Source organism: Epinephelus lanceolatus, chromosome 11 (assembly GCF_041903045.1).
Source record: "Epinephelus lanceolatus isolate andai-2023 chromosome 11, ASM4190304v1, whole genome shotgun sequence".
NCBI classification, from domain to species: Eukaryota; Metazoa; Chordata; class Actinopteri; order Perciformes; family Serranidae; genus Epinephelus; species Epinephelus lanceolatus.
In genome coordinates, this window is record NC_135744.1 from 3,373,867 (window position 1) to 3,389,786 (window position 15,920).

The 15,920-nt window shown below is 43.2% G+C and overlaps 1 protein-coding gene across 1 annotated transcript in view; it reads left to right on the top strand.

Moving 5' to 3' along the window:
• The first annotated feature begins 327 nt into the window (after positions 1 to 327).
• The window catches only part of sim2 (SIM bHLH transcription factor 2), a 55,443-nt gene continuing 39,850 nt past the window's right edge, over positions 328 to 15,920 (top strand). The window contains exon 1 of the mRNA XM_033639155.2: positions 328 to 752. Within this exon, the coding sequence (XP_033495046.1) occupies positions 515 to 752 (238 nt within the window). The 5' untranslated portion in view covers positions 328 to 514. The remainder of the gene's footprint in view (positions 753 to 15,920) is intronic.

Below are 15,920 nucleotides of genomic sequence, written 5' to 3' on the forward strand. Positions count from 1 at the left end.
AGGAGAGACAGACGGACGGACAGACACTGCAGCCCTGGTCTGAGAGGTTTCCAGCCCAGCTCAGTTCGCGGTCTTCTGTTGCCCTGCTCTCCACATTTGGTTACAACACGCATGTGTTAAATCTATCAGTGCTTAGGCCTATTTATTCTATTTTCGACACACGAGACTGGCGATGTGCAGAGCGCAGGATGTGGAGCTGTGTGGATATCTGGATGGATGAATAGATGAGCGGAAAGCTGACAGCACCGTGAAAACACCGTGAAGTGGACGTGGCGTGCAGCGGCGGGGCTTCTGCAACTTTGTCTGCTTGTACGGTTGAACAGGTGAAGCTGGGCAGTTGAACAAAGCTTGAAAAGGATGGTCATCGGAGTGATGGGATAAACTAAACGCGCGATCTGTTTTTTGGAATCACATAACAGAATCCTGCTAGTCATTTAAAGTTTTTTATTTAAACATCATGAGCAAAATTTAATCTCTGAGTAACACAGCCGTGTTTTTTAGCCTACATGAGTCTATGGGAAAAATCTCAGCGGAGATTTACTTTTATGCAAGAATCTTTTATGTGAAACTTCTAGAGATGAAGGAAAAATGCAAGAACGCAGCGAAGACGCGGAGAGAAAAAGAGAACGGAGAGTTTTATGAGCTGGCCAAACTGCTGCCTCTGCCGGCGGCCATCACCTCCCAGCTTGACAAGGCCTCCATCATCCGACTAACCAGCAGTTACCTCAAGATGAGGGCAGTCTTCCCTGACGGTAGGAACAGTCAAAGGGCTGCACGCACAGGCACTAGGATTATTAACATATAACATAGGCCTATTTATATAAATAGGGCCCACTGAAATGTCACATTCTGAGGGCGGAGGACAACAAACAAGGGACGAACAAATAGTAGTAGTAGTGACATAGGCTATATAAATTAATGTAGTACACATAACACATCAGAAACACGCACTCCATATGATTTACAATAGTTACAGTTAATTAAAGCCATTCTCTGTAAGAAAGTAAGCTATAACAAAATCACAGATCAAAGCCTTTTCCCCATCGTATTATTATGAAAAATATATCAGCTGCAATATGAAAAGTAATAAATATTGGAGTATTATTCAGTTTATTGCATTTAATTCGATATATTCCAAAATACATGCAATATAATCGTCTCAGTACAGGAATGAGGGATTCCATCAGAGGGACAGCCGTGCGGGATCTCGGTGTATATAAACGTCCAACTAATACAGAGAAGTTTCCACACTGTGTCTCTTAAATTGTTTGTAGTGCAGAGGAGAGAATTTAAGTGTGCACCGGGGACAAATAGATTTATACACTTCTTTTCTGGTACCACTTTTTAACAGGCATCCTTAGCAAAGGCTATGAGTAATAATTACGTCAGTAATGGAAAATTTACTGATGCTTCACATTGTCAATCGATTTTTAAATAAATGATTTATTAACTAGGCTATTTTCAAGCCCACAAGTTACAACTTATAAACCATTTTCAACGGGCTACTTAATTGTAGCTACACAAGTCATCTAAATAAAACTTTTTAAAAGTAAAAAAAAAAATGTCACGTGAGTGTTAAAATACTTTGCCGGTCGTTTTTGCTCAGAGAGCTTGCTACAAAATGTCGAAGTCTTTGTACCATATTTAGACTTTCCTCTGATTACTATAATAATCTAATAATAATAGTTGTATTTGTATCATTACTTTTCCGGTTCTTCTTGCAGTAGTAAAAGTCAGTGTTTGCTCCTTCACTCAACCATAATCTCTGGGCTGTTAAACCAATTTTGTTAATTAGGGTGTCATCGAAGTGTTGAAGTTGTTTTCCCACTCTGATTAAAAGCTGATGTCTACTTTAAACGCCTCACTCATTCATCAAGGTAATTATTTCATTAGGACGCATACAGCTACACTGGGGCAGGTTAGAGGGCAGAAAAACAGAGCCTTTCCTCTCTGTCATCACTCATAAAGTCAGAGTGAACACACGGCCTTCTGTGGCCGGGCCACCCGGTAGAGTCCAGCCACCTCTTTGTCCGGGACGCAGTAAAGCTTCAGCGGCAACAGGCCTGCGCAGTTACTCCCTCCATTAGTCTGGGAAATGTTATGTGCATATAGCCAACGGTGTGTTTTTTAGGAATCCAGAATGCCATAGATCCAATTTGTGGTGGATTAGTTTGTAGCCCCGTAATCCCCAGTAAGGATCCATAATGCAGGGCCGCGGGATCTGGGAAAGTCCAACACTCTGGGGCGCGTGGAAGCACTTCATTTATCACTTCACCATGTGTTCATTAGACCTATATGTTATTGTAAATATAGGCACATATATCAGACAGGTTCAGACACGTCACATATTCCCGTTGATCTCCGGAACACTGCTGTAAATGTGGTGAAGTCAGCTAATTTGTGACATCAGGTAAAATGGGACAAATAGGGTTTTTTAAATATTAGCAGCCAGTCACCGAACATGTTATTGCATTGCTTCTGCAAATCTTTACATGAAATAATCATATTTATTGGTATGAAACAAACCTTTTTGCGCAGAGCAAAGAGTCAAAAATCACTGGTCCCAGAACTTCAAAGAAAAGTGTTGCTTTTTCTCATTTTGGTAATAAGAATTCTGACGCTTAAATAATAAGGGTATAACAACAAAAATATTGTAGGGTGTTGCATTTTATTAAACGTTTGTCTTATAGGCTAATCAAAATATTTTCACACAAGACTTTATTTTTATAGGAAATAACTGTGAGTGAGTACTTAATGCATTCAGGTACAATAGGGAAAATAAATTAAGTTCAAATAAAACATTTATTCTGAAGTGAAACCAGCAGGTTTTTAGACTCCCAGGGGCCTAACATCATGACTTACGCTGACACACACACACACACACACACACACACACACACACACAAGTCTATTCTAGACAACATGGCAGCAACAAAACAAGCAGCTAAAAAACACAGGAGAAGTATGGCAGAAAAGATGGACGTTTTTTATGAATAGCCATAGGTTACATGAATAAATTAATGACTGAACTGATAAATAGATTTAAGCATTCAAAAAATAAACATGAAGGTTTCATATTATCTTATCAGCTGTCCCATTTTACCTGAACATGTCATCACAGAGAAGTAGGGGTTCTCAGTGTGTTTGAAGGTCCAAAGTTTCTAAATTATTTTACTTGGTAATATATTTTCTTTATAGAATATAGCAGAGATCCACAACAAGTTCTAAAAGTAACACTTAAGGTAGTCCTCAGAGTTTTAGGTGGTTGTCTTGGCTATCTACTAAAAGCGTCCCAAATTCCCCGACTTCACTCTAACAGCGTTAAGTGGATAAAGCGTTTTGACTCTATTTACAGAATACTATTTTATTAGTTAATTCATGGCGCTTTCCGTAAGGTTGGCCAGTACAACATTACCGGCTGGCCGGCATACAGCAGTAGCTCTGTTGGGTGTCTGGGAGATAACGCTAAAATGAAGCTTTTATCATTTTCGATCATTTGAATGCAGCCCAACGAGAAGCGGATCCACCCGTCTGCGGCACAGACGCTTGATTGGTGATGTGTAGCTTTACCTCTACTGTTCAAACATTTCGTTGCTATTTGTTTCACATGGTGTCACAAATATTAACCCAACAAGAAAACTAAACAGGCCTAATAAAACAGTTGTTAAGTTCATATGGACTGAAAAACGGCAGTTTTACTGTGGATGGCCTAGTTCAAGCCTACAGGCTCAGTTTTTGCACATTTTTGCATATCATTTCACATTTTATTGTATTTTATGTTTATATCATAATTTAGCATTTTGTTATGTTTTTGTACTAATTTAAAATTGTTAGTTTTAGTTATTAAACCAAGTGAGGAATCCAGCTAGGTCACAAAAGGTTTGGAGTAATTTTAGCTGCCACTATCAAACTGATTTAGCTATTATTTAGATAAGATTATTTGGATTAAGACTAGATTATTCATTCCTGTTTTTCCAAAGCCACACAGCAGTGTTCCATTGTTAAAAAGAGCTTATGTTTTTTCTGATGAAAACCTTGTTGAGGCTCAGAGAGTCAATTTAATACTGAAGACAAACAGTCCACACAGTTTCTGTTCTTGTCCGTTTGACCTGTGGGCCAAAAAGTCCAGCTCCCAACAAGCTGAAAAAATGAACACAGTGAGAAAGCAGGAGTAATTTCTTAATTTTAAAAAATGTGTCTGTAACTGGCAGTTTGCCATTATTTGTACCTACTTTTTTTTTCCTCGTGGGGTGATTTAGAATAAAGATTACAATAATCCATAAGGCAGCAGAGTCCTTTATTAAATGTGCTACTCATTTCTGGCCTATAGATGTTATCGCAAACTGCAACACTGCAGATGACCATAATGAAAACAACTTAAATTCATGTTATAATTCTTCATACACAGCCATTATATAATTCTCGGGGGTGGAAAGTAAAGTGCAAACACCATTGGTATAATTTAGAGGCCCTGGGGCTTTAGTTCAGTATTTCTATTGTAACAACTACCTCCCCTTAGAGCTGCAGTTATTAGTTACTATTTTATATGTCGCTTCTGTTTAAATGATCCATCAGTCTAGGCAATAGTCAGACCTGAACCTGCCACAACTTTACAAAACCTGAACACATTCTTATTCTTAAAGAGTTTCAGAATGATTTCAGGTAGAGTACAAGTACTCTTCACTGTTCTGTAACTTCTTGTTGCGAGGAGGGGGGCTATCACAGCCAACATTGGGCAAGAGGCGAGGCAGGATGATACACTCTAAACACATCGCCACACATAGAGACAGTCAGCTAGTTACCGTCACATTTATATCTACACACAATCTAAAGTCTCCATTTTAACCCAACCTGCATGTTTTTGGACTGTGGGAGGAAGCCAGAGAATGCTGAGAGAACCCACGCTTACACAGGCTGAACATGCAAACTTCACACAGAAAGGACCCATCCAGCGGGCTCAAATCTGGAACTGTCTTGCTGTGAGGTGACAGTGCTAACCACTGCACCACCATTGAATTTTGAATTGGAAAATGAGTGCATGTTGACAATTTATGTTTTCATGTCCTATTTCTTGTAACCCTAAAAATTAAGATTTTATTTGGTATTTTTTCAAGTAGTATTTCTTATAAGCCCTCAGTGCTAATATTCCAGCTGCCCTGGTATAAAATTACAATTGATGTGAAAAGCAGAACTGATTCTACAAACTGACCTGCTGAGCGAAAACACTGTTCTTCAGTTCTGTCAGGCTTTCAGCACTACTACGTGCAGGAAATGATTTGGTAGAAATGAAATACTTTACATCCACATAGGCTTCCAAAAATATTGATTCTGCCTTATTAAAGTCAGCTCCTTATGCAGCACAACCTTTTTTTCATTCTAGATGTATATAAACTTGTATTTTTTTTAGCTTGGTGCTGATGAAACAGCAGCAGTTCACCCTTTCTCTAGAAGAATCTGATAATATTCCATTATGTGATATGTTAGTAATTGAACAGCTATATCAGCCATACATTTATTTTGGACCACTTTGACTGTTACCAGTGTATTTTGTAATCTGTTTCTCAGTGTGTGAGAGGGACATGCAGCCAGAAGCAGCTGTTTGGAATCAGTGTGGATAGGCTTCAAATCACATGAAAACATAACGTTTCTGACACTGAAGTCAAGCATAACACCATATACAGATTTTAAAAACATAGTTGACATGCTGCATTCTAAAAACATGCACCATGATATGTCACATTGTTGACCCCCCTAGCCTGATGACAGCTGGACATTTCATATGTGTCTAGCAGCAGAGCAGACACAGGGCTCTCTGAATGCCAGCATGAATTATGGAAAAAAAGAGTTTAAATTAACAGTGTCAGGCACTAACATTTCAGTTCCTCCTGATCAGGTGATCACATAACCCTCTGTGTCTCCAGTGTGTCCTTGTTTATAACTGCTCCCACACATATGTGAATATTTATTCATTATTTTAAGTGCCCAAGAAACAGAGATGCCACTCAGTCTATTGGGCTTATACTCACCTTTATTGGGCTTTATAAATAAAATTGAAAATTGAAATTGATTGGCATGTTTTACAAATCATGTCTTGGTTCTGTGTCCTAAAGCAAGAAACATCTGTGCTCTCCTCAAAGTATGCATCTGTTGGTGAGAAAGTAAAGAAAAAGCCAATTATGGACATGCACAGTAGGTAGTTATGAAGTATACTGCTTGCACAAGGGTGTGGATAAGGATACAAAGCCAACACATTTTCACTTCAAACTTGTCATAGATAAATGACATTTCAACAATTATATATATTATATATATATATATATTATATAAGATCATACTTTAAATAACACTTTACACTTTACTCCACTGGTGTGTCCTCTGTTGTTGACCTGGCTGTGCCTGACCACTGTGTGTATTTTAACATCACCAGTTTTAGCCAGGCCCCGGTGAGAACGATGAGGAAATGCTACCTAACTTCTGAAGTGGCTGCAAATTTTATCGAGATTTTACAGAGCACTCCTGCTGAAATTTTACCTGCACCCTGTGATTTTATTGTGGAAAATTTTAACAGTAAATTGAAGTCAACACTTGACTCAGTGGCTCAATTTTAGGTCCAATTCTTTTTAATCTATACATGCTTCCCCTTGGGGACGTCATCAGGAGGCGCGGCATCAGCTTCCACAGTTACGCAGATGATACACAGTTGTACATCGCTGTGTCTCCTGATAACGCAGGGCCAATTGATACCCTTTTAAACTGTATTTTAGATATCAAGTCATGGATGGCAGTGAATTTCCTACAGCTCAACCAGGACAAAACAGAGGTTTTAATTATTGGTTCTGAAGGCAAGAGAGAGAAACTTTTTCCAAAACTACAAGATTTTAAACCTTCAGATTGTGTGAAGAACCTGGGCATCATTTTTGACTCTGAGCTTAGTTTTATTCCACACATAAAAAATGTAACAAAGTTTTTATCATCTTAAGAATATAGCCAGAGTCCACTTGTTTCTCTCTCAGGCTATCATGGAGGTGCTGATGCATGCTTTTATCTCTTGTCGTTCAGATTACTGTAATGCCCTGCTCTCAGGTCTTCCCAAAAAGACCGTCTCTAACCTGCAATTACTCTAAAACTCAGCCGCATGAGTGCTGACGAAGACCAGAGGGCGGGCACACATTATATTGGTTTTAAAATCACTGCATTGGTTCCCCGTGTTTTTTGATTTTAAGGTTCTTTTATTAGTTTTTAAATGTCTTAACGGTATTGGGCCATCTTATTTATCTGACCTGCTTTTATCATATCAACCCTCGCAGATCCTGAGGTCCTCCAGCACCGGTCTTTTAATCATTCCAAAAGTTAGAACTAAAACCCACGGGGAAGCTGCATTCAGCCATTATGGCCCTCACTTATGGAATAGCCTGCCGGAGAGCATCAGGACTGCAGAGACTGTTGATGTTTTTAAAAGGAGGCTCAAGACTCGCCTTTTTAGTTTGGCTTTTAACTGATTTCGTTTACTCTTTGAATTCTTCTATTATATGTTATTTTAATCTCTAATGCTTTTAAATGATTTATTTTTTAATCCTTTATGCATTTTATTATTATTAAATTTCTAAATCTTTAATTTTTAATCTTTAAATCTTTAATTTTTCTAAATCCTTACATTTGTATGCATTTTATCATTATTTTATCTCATACCTGTTTTATCCTATCCTATTGCCTTTTAGTCTTTTAGTTTTTAGCTCCAGTGTTTACTCATGGGGGGCCTCCACACTGGGAGGTGTGTCCGGTCCGCGGGGACGTCGTCCTGATGAGATCCCTCAGGCCCGGAGGACTAGGAGGCTCTGCACCATGTGTGGAGTCTACCCCGGTCTATCTGGGTCGAGGTGGTCTCTGTGGTGGCACTCCCTGTGGCCGTAGGCTGTGGCTTTAGTTGTGTTTTGGCCGATCGTTTACAAGACAGCAGCGTTTTGGGTGCCTGAAAACGCAACGTTTTGAAAACGGGTTCCAGAGTGCAGCTTTTTGGAAACGGCAGTGTCTGCAAGCAATGCAACCTGTTAGAGGTCACCAGCCCAGGAGGATTGTGGAACAGGCTGTCGAAAAGGCCCTGTACGACTTGAATGAGCTTGGCAATGTGGACGCCGTGAAAAATCCACTGGTCACAAAATCGATCGAAAGCAAGCTCCCAGAGTCTTTGAAGAAGGAGTGGCTGGTGTATGCTGCTGATGACGGGAGAGCTGTCCAGTACCAGAACTGCTTTGACATGCTCCTCACGTTCCTGAGAGCACAAGAAACAATATATGAGCAGTTGGACCAGCTAAAAGACGAAGAGCCCAGCAGGAAAGAGACCAGGTTCCAGCAAAAGCACACCAGAACACAAACTGCCAAGGCCAGTAGTGAACCAGCAGGCTGCATCATCTGTGGTGACACCAAGCACAGAACAAAACTGTATTTCTGCAGGAAATTCAAGACCAACTTAAGACCTTCGGAGAGGAGAAATGCGGTGATGCAGCTTGGTGCTTGCGGTCAGTGCCTCGAGGTTCATGGTGAGGATGGATATTGCAAAGCCTCTTTCCTGTGTAAGTGCAAAGACCAGCACCATTACTACCTCTGCCCTTTTGCTGAAACCAAAAATCAGTCCCAAAGATCAGTTAAATCTGGCACAGTGGGAGGTGGAAGCAGGAGATACACAGAGGCTCAGGAGGAGTTCCTCTCCAAGTTGTCACCGGAACTGGAGCGGCAGTGTTGAGATGCTTTCTGCAACGCAGTATCCAAATCTTGCAACTCCGCAGTAAGTGAGCATGGACTACTGGTGGAATGTGGCTTGCAGGAGTTCCCCGTCATCATGATGCTCCTTAACATCACTGCCAATGCTGGACAAAAGGTCGGAACTCTGATTGACTTGGCCTCAGACACAAATTACATCACGCATAAGGCCGCAGATGAGCTGAACCTCCGGAGTGAAGACGTCACCCTGGTGGTCCATGGAGTTGGTGGGATGAAAGCCTTGGTTGAGACCAAGCAGTACCTGTTAAAGATCTGTGTGAACACCCCCAAAGGCACTCTCAAGGCACACCAGCTGGTGTGTTATGGGCTGGACAGCATCGCTGAGATTCATAGACATGTGCTGGCAAAAAAGTTGCAAAAGATTTTCCCTGATGTTCAACTCCATGAGCTGAAGAGACCCACAGAGGTCCAACTTCTTAGAAGTCATAAGGAAGGACAATTGGTGCCTCAGAAAGTTCGCTCTATTGGAAACCTTGTCCTCTGGGATGGCTCACTTGGGAAAACTGTTGGGGGCACTCACCCTGACCTCTTCGAAGAAGCCACTATGACAGTCCATACCTCCAAAATTCACTTTGCTTGCTCAATGAGAACCGCAGCAGTGAAATACAAAGAACTCACCTGTAAAGATCCAAATTTCTGCAAGACTCCTTTCATCCAGGCCAACACTGCAGCTGCTAACAGAGACATTCTGAAATGGTGGAAGTGGGACAGCATAGGAGCTGCTTGTGAGCCCAAGTGTGGAGGTTGCCGCTGCGGGAATTGCCAGCCTGGAGGCAAAGAGATGTCACTTGCCGAGGAAAGAGAACTGGAAATGGTGAGAAATGGTTTAAAGGTATAATATGTAGTTTTTCCACATAAAAATGTCTAAAAACAACTAAACCAATATTATATATTTTGTTTAGTTGTGTACTTTGATTATCAGAAATGTTTCCAACAATTTTTCAAACCCAGATAAATATGAAATATTAATAAAAGTTACGGACCGTGTCATTAGGTCGCATGTCAATGGCAACGTAACTCCAGTTACCATAGCCATTAAATGAAGGAGAAGAAGAAGAAGTAGACCGGATGAGACGTCAGAGAATGAACGTTACTGTTGCTAGGCTAAGCTAACTCGTCATGGATCATGATTATGCATTGATGGTTGCTGCACCTTCTGACACCGAAGCTGTTCCGGTAAACAAGCCGGTAAAACAGAAACGTACGGGTCAACCAAGCAATCCCAGAAGAATTTGGGATAAGAAGAGAGCTAAATCAAGGATAAATATTTGTGTGGCCTTTCAGAGATGGAGAGAGCTTCGTGAAAATCTAGGACTACAATTCGACGCCGACCTCGCGTGTGTTCTACTAGACAGGTAAGCAAACATCTGGCTGATGTTATCTAAATATTAATCATTTCCACCAGTGTATTGCAAGCACTGCTGCCTGCCGGGGCACCAGCGCTCCGGCCAGCGGTTATATGACTACAGCTCCCATGATCCCACGCTACTTTGTGACGTCATCCAACTCCCTCTTCTCTTCTTATTGTTTTGGTTTGAGACCCCTAGTGGCAGAAAATTACATATTGCACGTTTAAGATATGTAAATGGAGATGACCACTGCAAGAAACCACACTGGCATGCCAAATATCCCTGGGCGGAGGATCCAACATCCTTGCCCGACAACAGGAAGGCCGTTGAAGCAACATTCCTCAGGACGGAGAAACAATTGGCAAAGGAGCCAGAGTGGAAAGCTGCCTACGCCTCCCAAGTTCATGACATGGTCCAACGTAAGGCCGCAGTAAACCTGTCCAAGGAAGTGCAGGAAGACTGGACCGGGTCAGTATGGTATATCAGTTATCTCATTGCCCCAAATCCGCATTCTGTCTCCATGCTGTCCTGCTGAGGTTCAGAGCGGGAGTCTTTGCTGCCCTGGGTGACATAAAAAAAATGTATAAATCCGTCTGGCTGGACCATGATCTGCACAGGTTCCTTTGGCGGGACTCTGAAAATGACCAAATTGAAAATTATGACATAAGAGTCAACATTGGAGACAAACCTGCTGGATGCATTGCTCAACTGGCCATACGTGAAACTGCCAACTTACCTCAGTTCAGTCATCTCAAAGAAGAAAGGCGCGTGCTGCATCAAGATGCCTATGTTGACATCATCCTGACCTCTCACGACAACCTGAACCAGCTGAAACTCATCACATCTAACACTGAGCGGATCCTAGATGCTGAGGGGTTTTACATGAAGCCATGGGTCTACTCCAGTCAAAGTGGGAGGAGAGTGCCCAAGTGTGAGGAGACAGGGCCCAAGATAATAGTTCTACCAAATCAGCTCACAGAAGATGACAACAAAGCCCTCGGCCTTGGGTACATACTCGACGATGACAAGCTCCACGTCATGGTCGCCGTGAACTTCTCAAAAAAGAAGAAAAAGCTGCAACTCGGCCAGAATCTACTCAAAGAGGAAGTGCAGTTACAAACTCCAAAACCACTCACCAGAAGAGAGCTGTTAAGCCAAGTTGCAGGACTGTATGATCCCCTGGGTCTGGTGGCTCCGGCGAAGCAAAAAGGAACAATCCTGGTCCGAAGAGCTTTTCAAGAAGCAAAGGCAAAGTGCTGCTCAGCAAAAGACACCTGGGATGCTGCCTTGTCAGACAAGCTCCGGGAGGATGCCATTAAGCTCCTGGAGGAATATGATGAGCTGGGCAACGTAAGATTCACCAGGTCCCTGACACCACCAGATCCCAATGGCAAACTTTGTGGCATCACCTTCTCTGATGGCAGTGAGCACGCATATGGTGCTGTGTTATATCTGCGTTGGAGTTGCAGCCATGGCACAGCCGTGAGGCTGGTCGAATCCAAGGCCAAATTGACCCCTCTTGACCAAAAAGGAGATGCTGTAAAAGCTGAAATGTGTGGAGCCATCTTTGCTGCCCTGCTGAAGGGTTACTTTGAAAGACACTGCAGAATCCAGGTGGAGAAGTGATGTCATCTTTTCGACAGTCAGACCATCTTAGGAGCAATACAGTGAGAAAGTTACAGCTATCAAACTTTCTTTGCCAACCGGGTCGGAAAGATCCAGAACAGCACAAATGTCCGAGATTGGTGGTGTATTCTGGGAGCAGTGAATGTTGCAGACCTCATAACAAGAGGAGCTGGCCCCAAAGACTTGACTGAGGACTCAGAATGGCAGATAGGTCCAAAGTTTTTAAGTCTACCAGAAAGTGAGTGGCCAAAGAGATCCGCCAGGGACGTTGCCGCTGCAGCAAGAGAGAACATCGCAAAAATCCAAGAGAAGTCATTCATTGTAGTTCTTAACAGAACCTACCTGAAGGAGGACCCAGGGCAGAACCAGCATTCAGTCCAGAAGATGTCAAGCAGGTCACCTGCAGGACTAGCAGTCCAGATGCTAGTTGATGTAAGGCGTTTCAGTAACCTGACACGGCTGGTCAAGACAGTGGCATGGAGAGCTGCGAAAAGGTTCCTGCGGGTCAAGACTAGAGCAGAGTCCTGCACGGGTCCAGTTTTCAAGATCCGCCCCGACCCGGCGACGTACAAACCCGCACCCGAACCGCAAACCAGCGCATCAGGCCAATTAGTACCGCAACCTGGTCCAACCCGTTGAAACACAACCCGCAGCCCGACCCGTAACCCGGATTTAAAGTAATCATTTTGGGTCATATTGGCTGAATATTGAACAGCATATCGCCACAGTTAAGGTGCCAGTAAGTAAACAACGACCTGAATGAAGCAGCTCTCACAATAAAAACCTGACTTCAGCTCCATCATCAACCCTCTGTGTTCTTCTCCCATATGAGTGTAAAAGCACTTGTTTGTTACGTTTAATGCTTTTAAACTTTTAATCTATGTAAAGGAACTTTACATGTGTAATAATAGACTTACTTTCTGTCCAGAGCGACGTTCAGCAGTTACAAGCCGTCACGTGTTTTTAGAATCCATCGAGGAGAGAAGTAATCCATCAGGGAAACACTTCAGAAACATTATAAAGTGATAGTTGTACGTTTTATCCACTTATTTCTCAAATACCTAAATAATTATTTACTGTTTTGGAAGCGGCAGCCATGTTGATTCTGTCGCCCAATCACAAATTGTGTTATTAGATGGTGAAACGCGTGAAAACAGCTGAACCAATGACCGTTGCGAAATAGCGGAGGCGATCCTCAGAGAGTAAATAATGACCAAGATAGTTATCTGTAGTTTACCGAACTAATGACTGATGTGTTTATCTAAAACCCGCGATCTGACCCGCATGTTATTTTTTCCACCCAGATCCGAACCCGGGAAAAAAAGTTTTTTTAAAAACCACCCACAAATCAGCTGTTTTTGCGGGTACCCGCGGGTACCCGACCCAGTGCAGGACTCTGGACTAGAGACGTGTCAAAGTGGGAGGCAGTGTCTGGATCAGGCATCATCACGGTCAGCGAGAGACAAGATGCTCTTAGAGACCTTTGCCTGGCAGCGCAAACACATGTGACTTTCCCAAGCACCACAACAGACAGACTGGTTGTCTACAGGGACGTGACAAGTGGACTATTGGTGTGTGGTGGTAGAGTCCAGTACTTTAAAAAGGATGGCAAAGCTGTTCCCCTCCTACCCTTTGATGCCTGGATCGCAACCCTTTTGGCCCATGAAGCTCACAGTGAAGGACATGACAGAGTAGCGGGGACCTTATTGAGGATGAGACGGAAGGCTTGGGTCATCAGAGCGAGGAGGATTGCCCAAAAAGTTGTTGACAAATGCATCGTCTGCAAGAAAGCAAGAGCCAGGACTTGTCGACAGGTAATGGGTGACCTACCTGAAGAAAGAACAAGACCAACCGCACCATTTGAGTTCACTGCCGTCGACTTATTCGGACCCTACCAAGTGAGGGATGACATCAAGAAAAGAGTGTCCATGAAAGTTTGGGGAGTGGTGTCAAGCAGGGCCATCCATGCAGAGTTGGCAAACACACTATCGACGGAGAGTTTCTTACTTGCTTACCAGGGGTTTACCACACTCCGTGGCCATCCATTAAAGGTCTGGTCCGATCCTGGTACCAACTTCGTTGGTGCAAAACCCGTTCTGGCGGAGCTGTACGCTTTCCTGGGGGAGCAAAACAAAGAAACCCTGATTCTCCACACCGAAATGGGGCTGCAGAAGCCACAGTGCGGATCACTAAGAGGGCGCTCCAAAGTCTCGGGAAGGGAACAGACCTCAGCTTCAGTGAGTTCCTGACAGTACTCCGACTAGCAGCCAACCTCGCCAACGAACGCCCCATAGATGCGAGAGCTCAGAGCCTAGAAGACCGACTAGAATACGTCACACCGAACTCTCTCTTGCTTGGTCAAGCTTCGCAGAGCGGTGATCTCAAGACGTTCGACTTCGCCACTTATCCGTACAAAAGACTGCGAGAGATACAAGCCCAAGTCAACCACATCTGGGAGTCCTGGAGTCAGCTCGCTGGTCCAAACCTGTTTGTGCAAGGCAAATGGCACACCACAGAAAGAAATGTCGCCATTGGAGACATAGTCTGGCTGTGTGACCAAAATGCGCTGAGAGGACAGTTAAAGCTTGGGAGAGTCATCAGCGTGAATCCTGACTCGAAAGGTATCGTAAGAGATGTCAATGTTCAAGTCTCTCCAAGCCATTGTGTTCCGGCCAACAGCTCAAGACCAGCTGTCAAAGGCTCAGCATCCAGCGACAGGAGAGGTACTGTGCTGCATAGAGATGTCAGAAGCCTTGTTGTCCTCCTTCCAATAGAAGACTAGGACAAGCAAGACCACTGACGCTACAACCTTGGGCTCGCCTGGAGTAACCTGGAGGTTGTGTGATCTTCCCTAGGACCCAGGGAAAGATCGAGTGGGAGGTGTTGCGGTGAGTCAAAGGCGGCTCCAAGCGCATTCCGCTCCTGCTCCTCAGACGGAGACTGATTGTCCCACTGTGTGTGCAGCGGGGCACGCACACGTATGCCGCCGCCGGCAATCGCTCACCCACGCCAAGCCTGTCCGCTGTGTGTGAGGCTCCACAGGGGAGGCAGATGAGTAATCACCTGAGCTGGGGAGTGGGGCAGGTCAGCATTGTGTGTGCACGCCGGGAGTCAACGGACGCTTTATGGAGGAACGGGCAAGGAAAAGGACTCTAATACTCTGAAAGAACTGCCGGTAAGCGTTCGGGATTGATGCTTGCCTCTCTGGTTTCAAGACCTGGCGGTGTTTGAGCCTGTTAGTTGAATTCTTTGTTTGCTGGGTCACTTGTTTAATTTAGTCATAGACATTATGTGGCATATGTGGCATAAAGTTTGCTTTGCTATTTGTAATCTGTGACCCAGGTAGTTGTATTAGCGTGCGGAGTGATGTGATTCATGGAAATGCACTATTAAAATATTTCAGTTAAAAGGATATATTAAAATAGATTATTAGTTAATTATTTGGTAAGCAGACAGAAATCAGGTACAAGCCTTTGAGTAAAAGTGTGAAATATCAGTAAACTGTGAATTGTAAAAAAAAACTGTTAAACTGTGAACTGTAAAAAACTGTGTGCTGTAAAAAACTGTTAAACTGTGTGCTGTAAAACCTGTTAAAACATGTAACTTAAGACATTTAATTTAGTTAAAAATCTAAAATAGGAATAATTAGTGAGTCTAAATTTAATGTCATTTCATTTGAAGCTACTGCTAAAATCCTTTTTGCTGACATTTGTGAAAGTTAAAGTGGCGGGTGTGTCTATAGTTTATATGTGATATTTGGCAGTGCTGTGCCTTTGTGTGCTGTTATAATCTAAAGGTAAAGGTAAAGTTCCACTGATTGTCACACACCTGAGTGTGTGAAATTTGTTCTCCGCATTTGACCCATCCCCTGAGGGAGCGGTGAGCAGCAGCGGTGCCGCGCTCGGGAATCATGTGGTGATCTAACCCCCCAATTCCAACCCCTGATGCTGAGTGCCAAGCAGGGAGGCAATGGGTCCCATTTTTATAGTCTTTGGTATGACCCAGCCGGGGATTGAACCCACGACCTCGCAGTCTCAGGGCGGACACTCTACCACAAGGCCACTGAGCTGGTAATCTATTCTAATTTTGGGTGTTTTTTGTTTTATCAAAGGTTTTTCACCTGTGCTCATCATGCAAATCATAAAAATAATCATCATAAAATTAAGT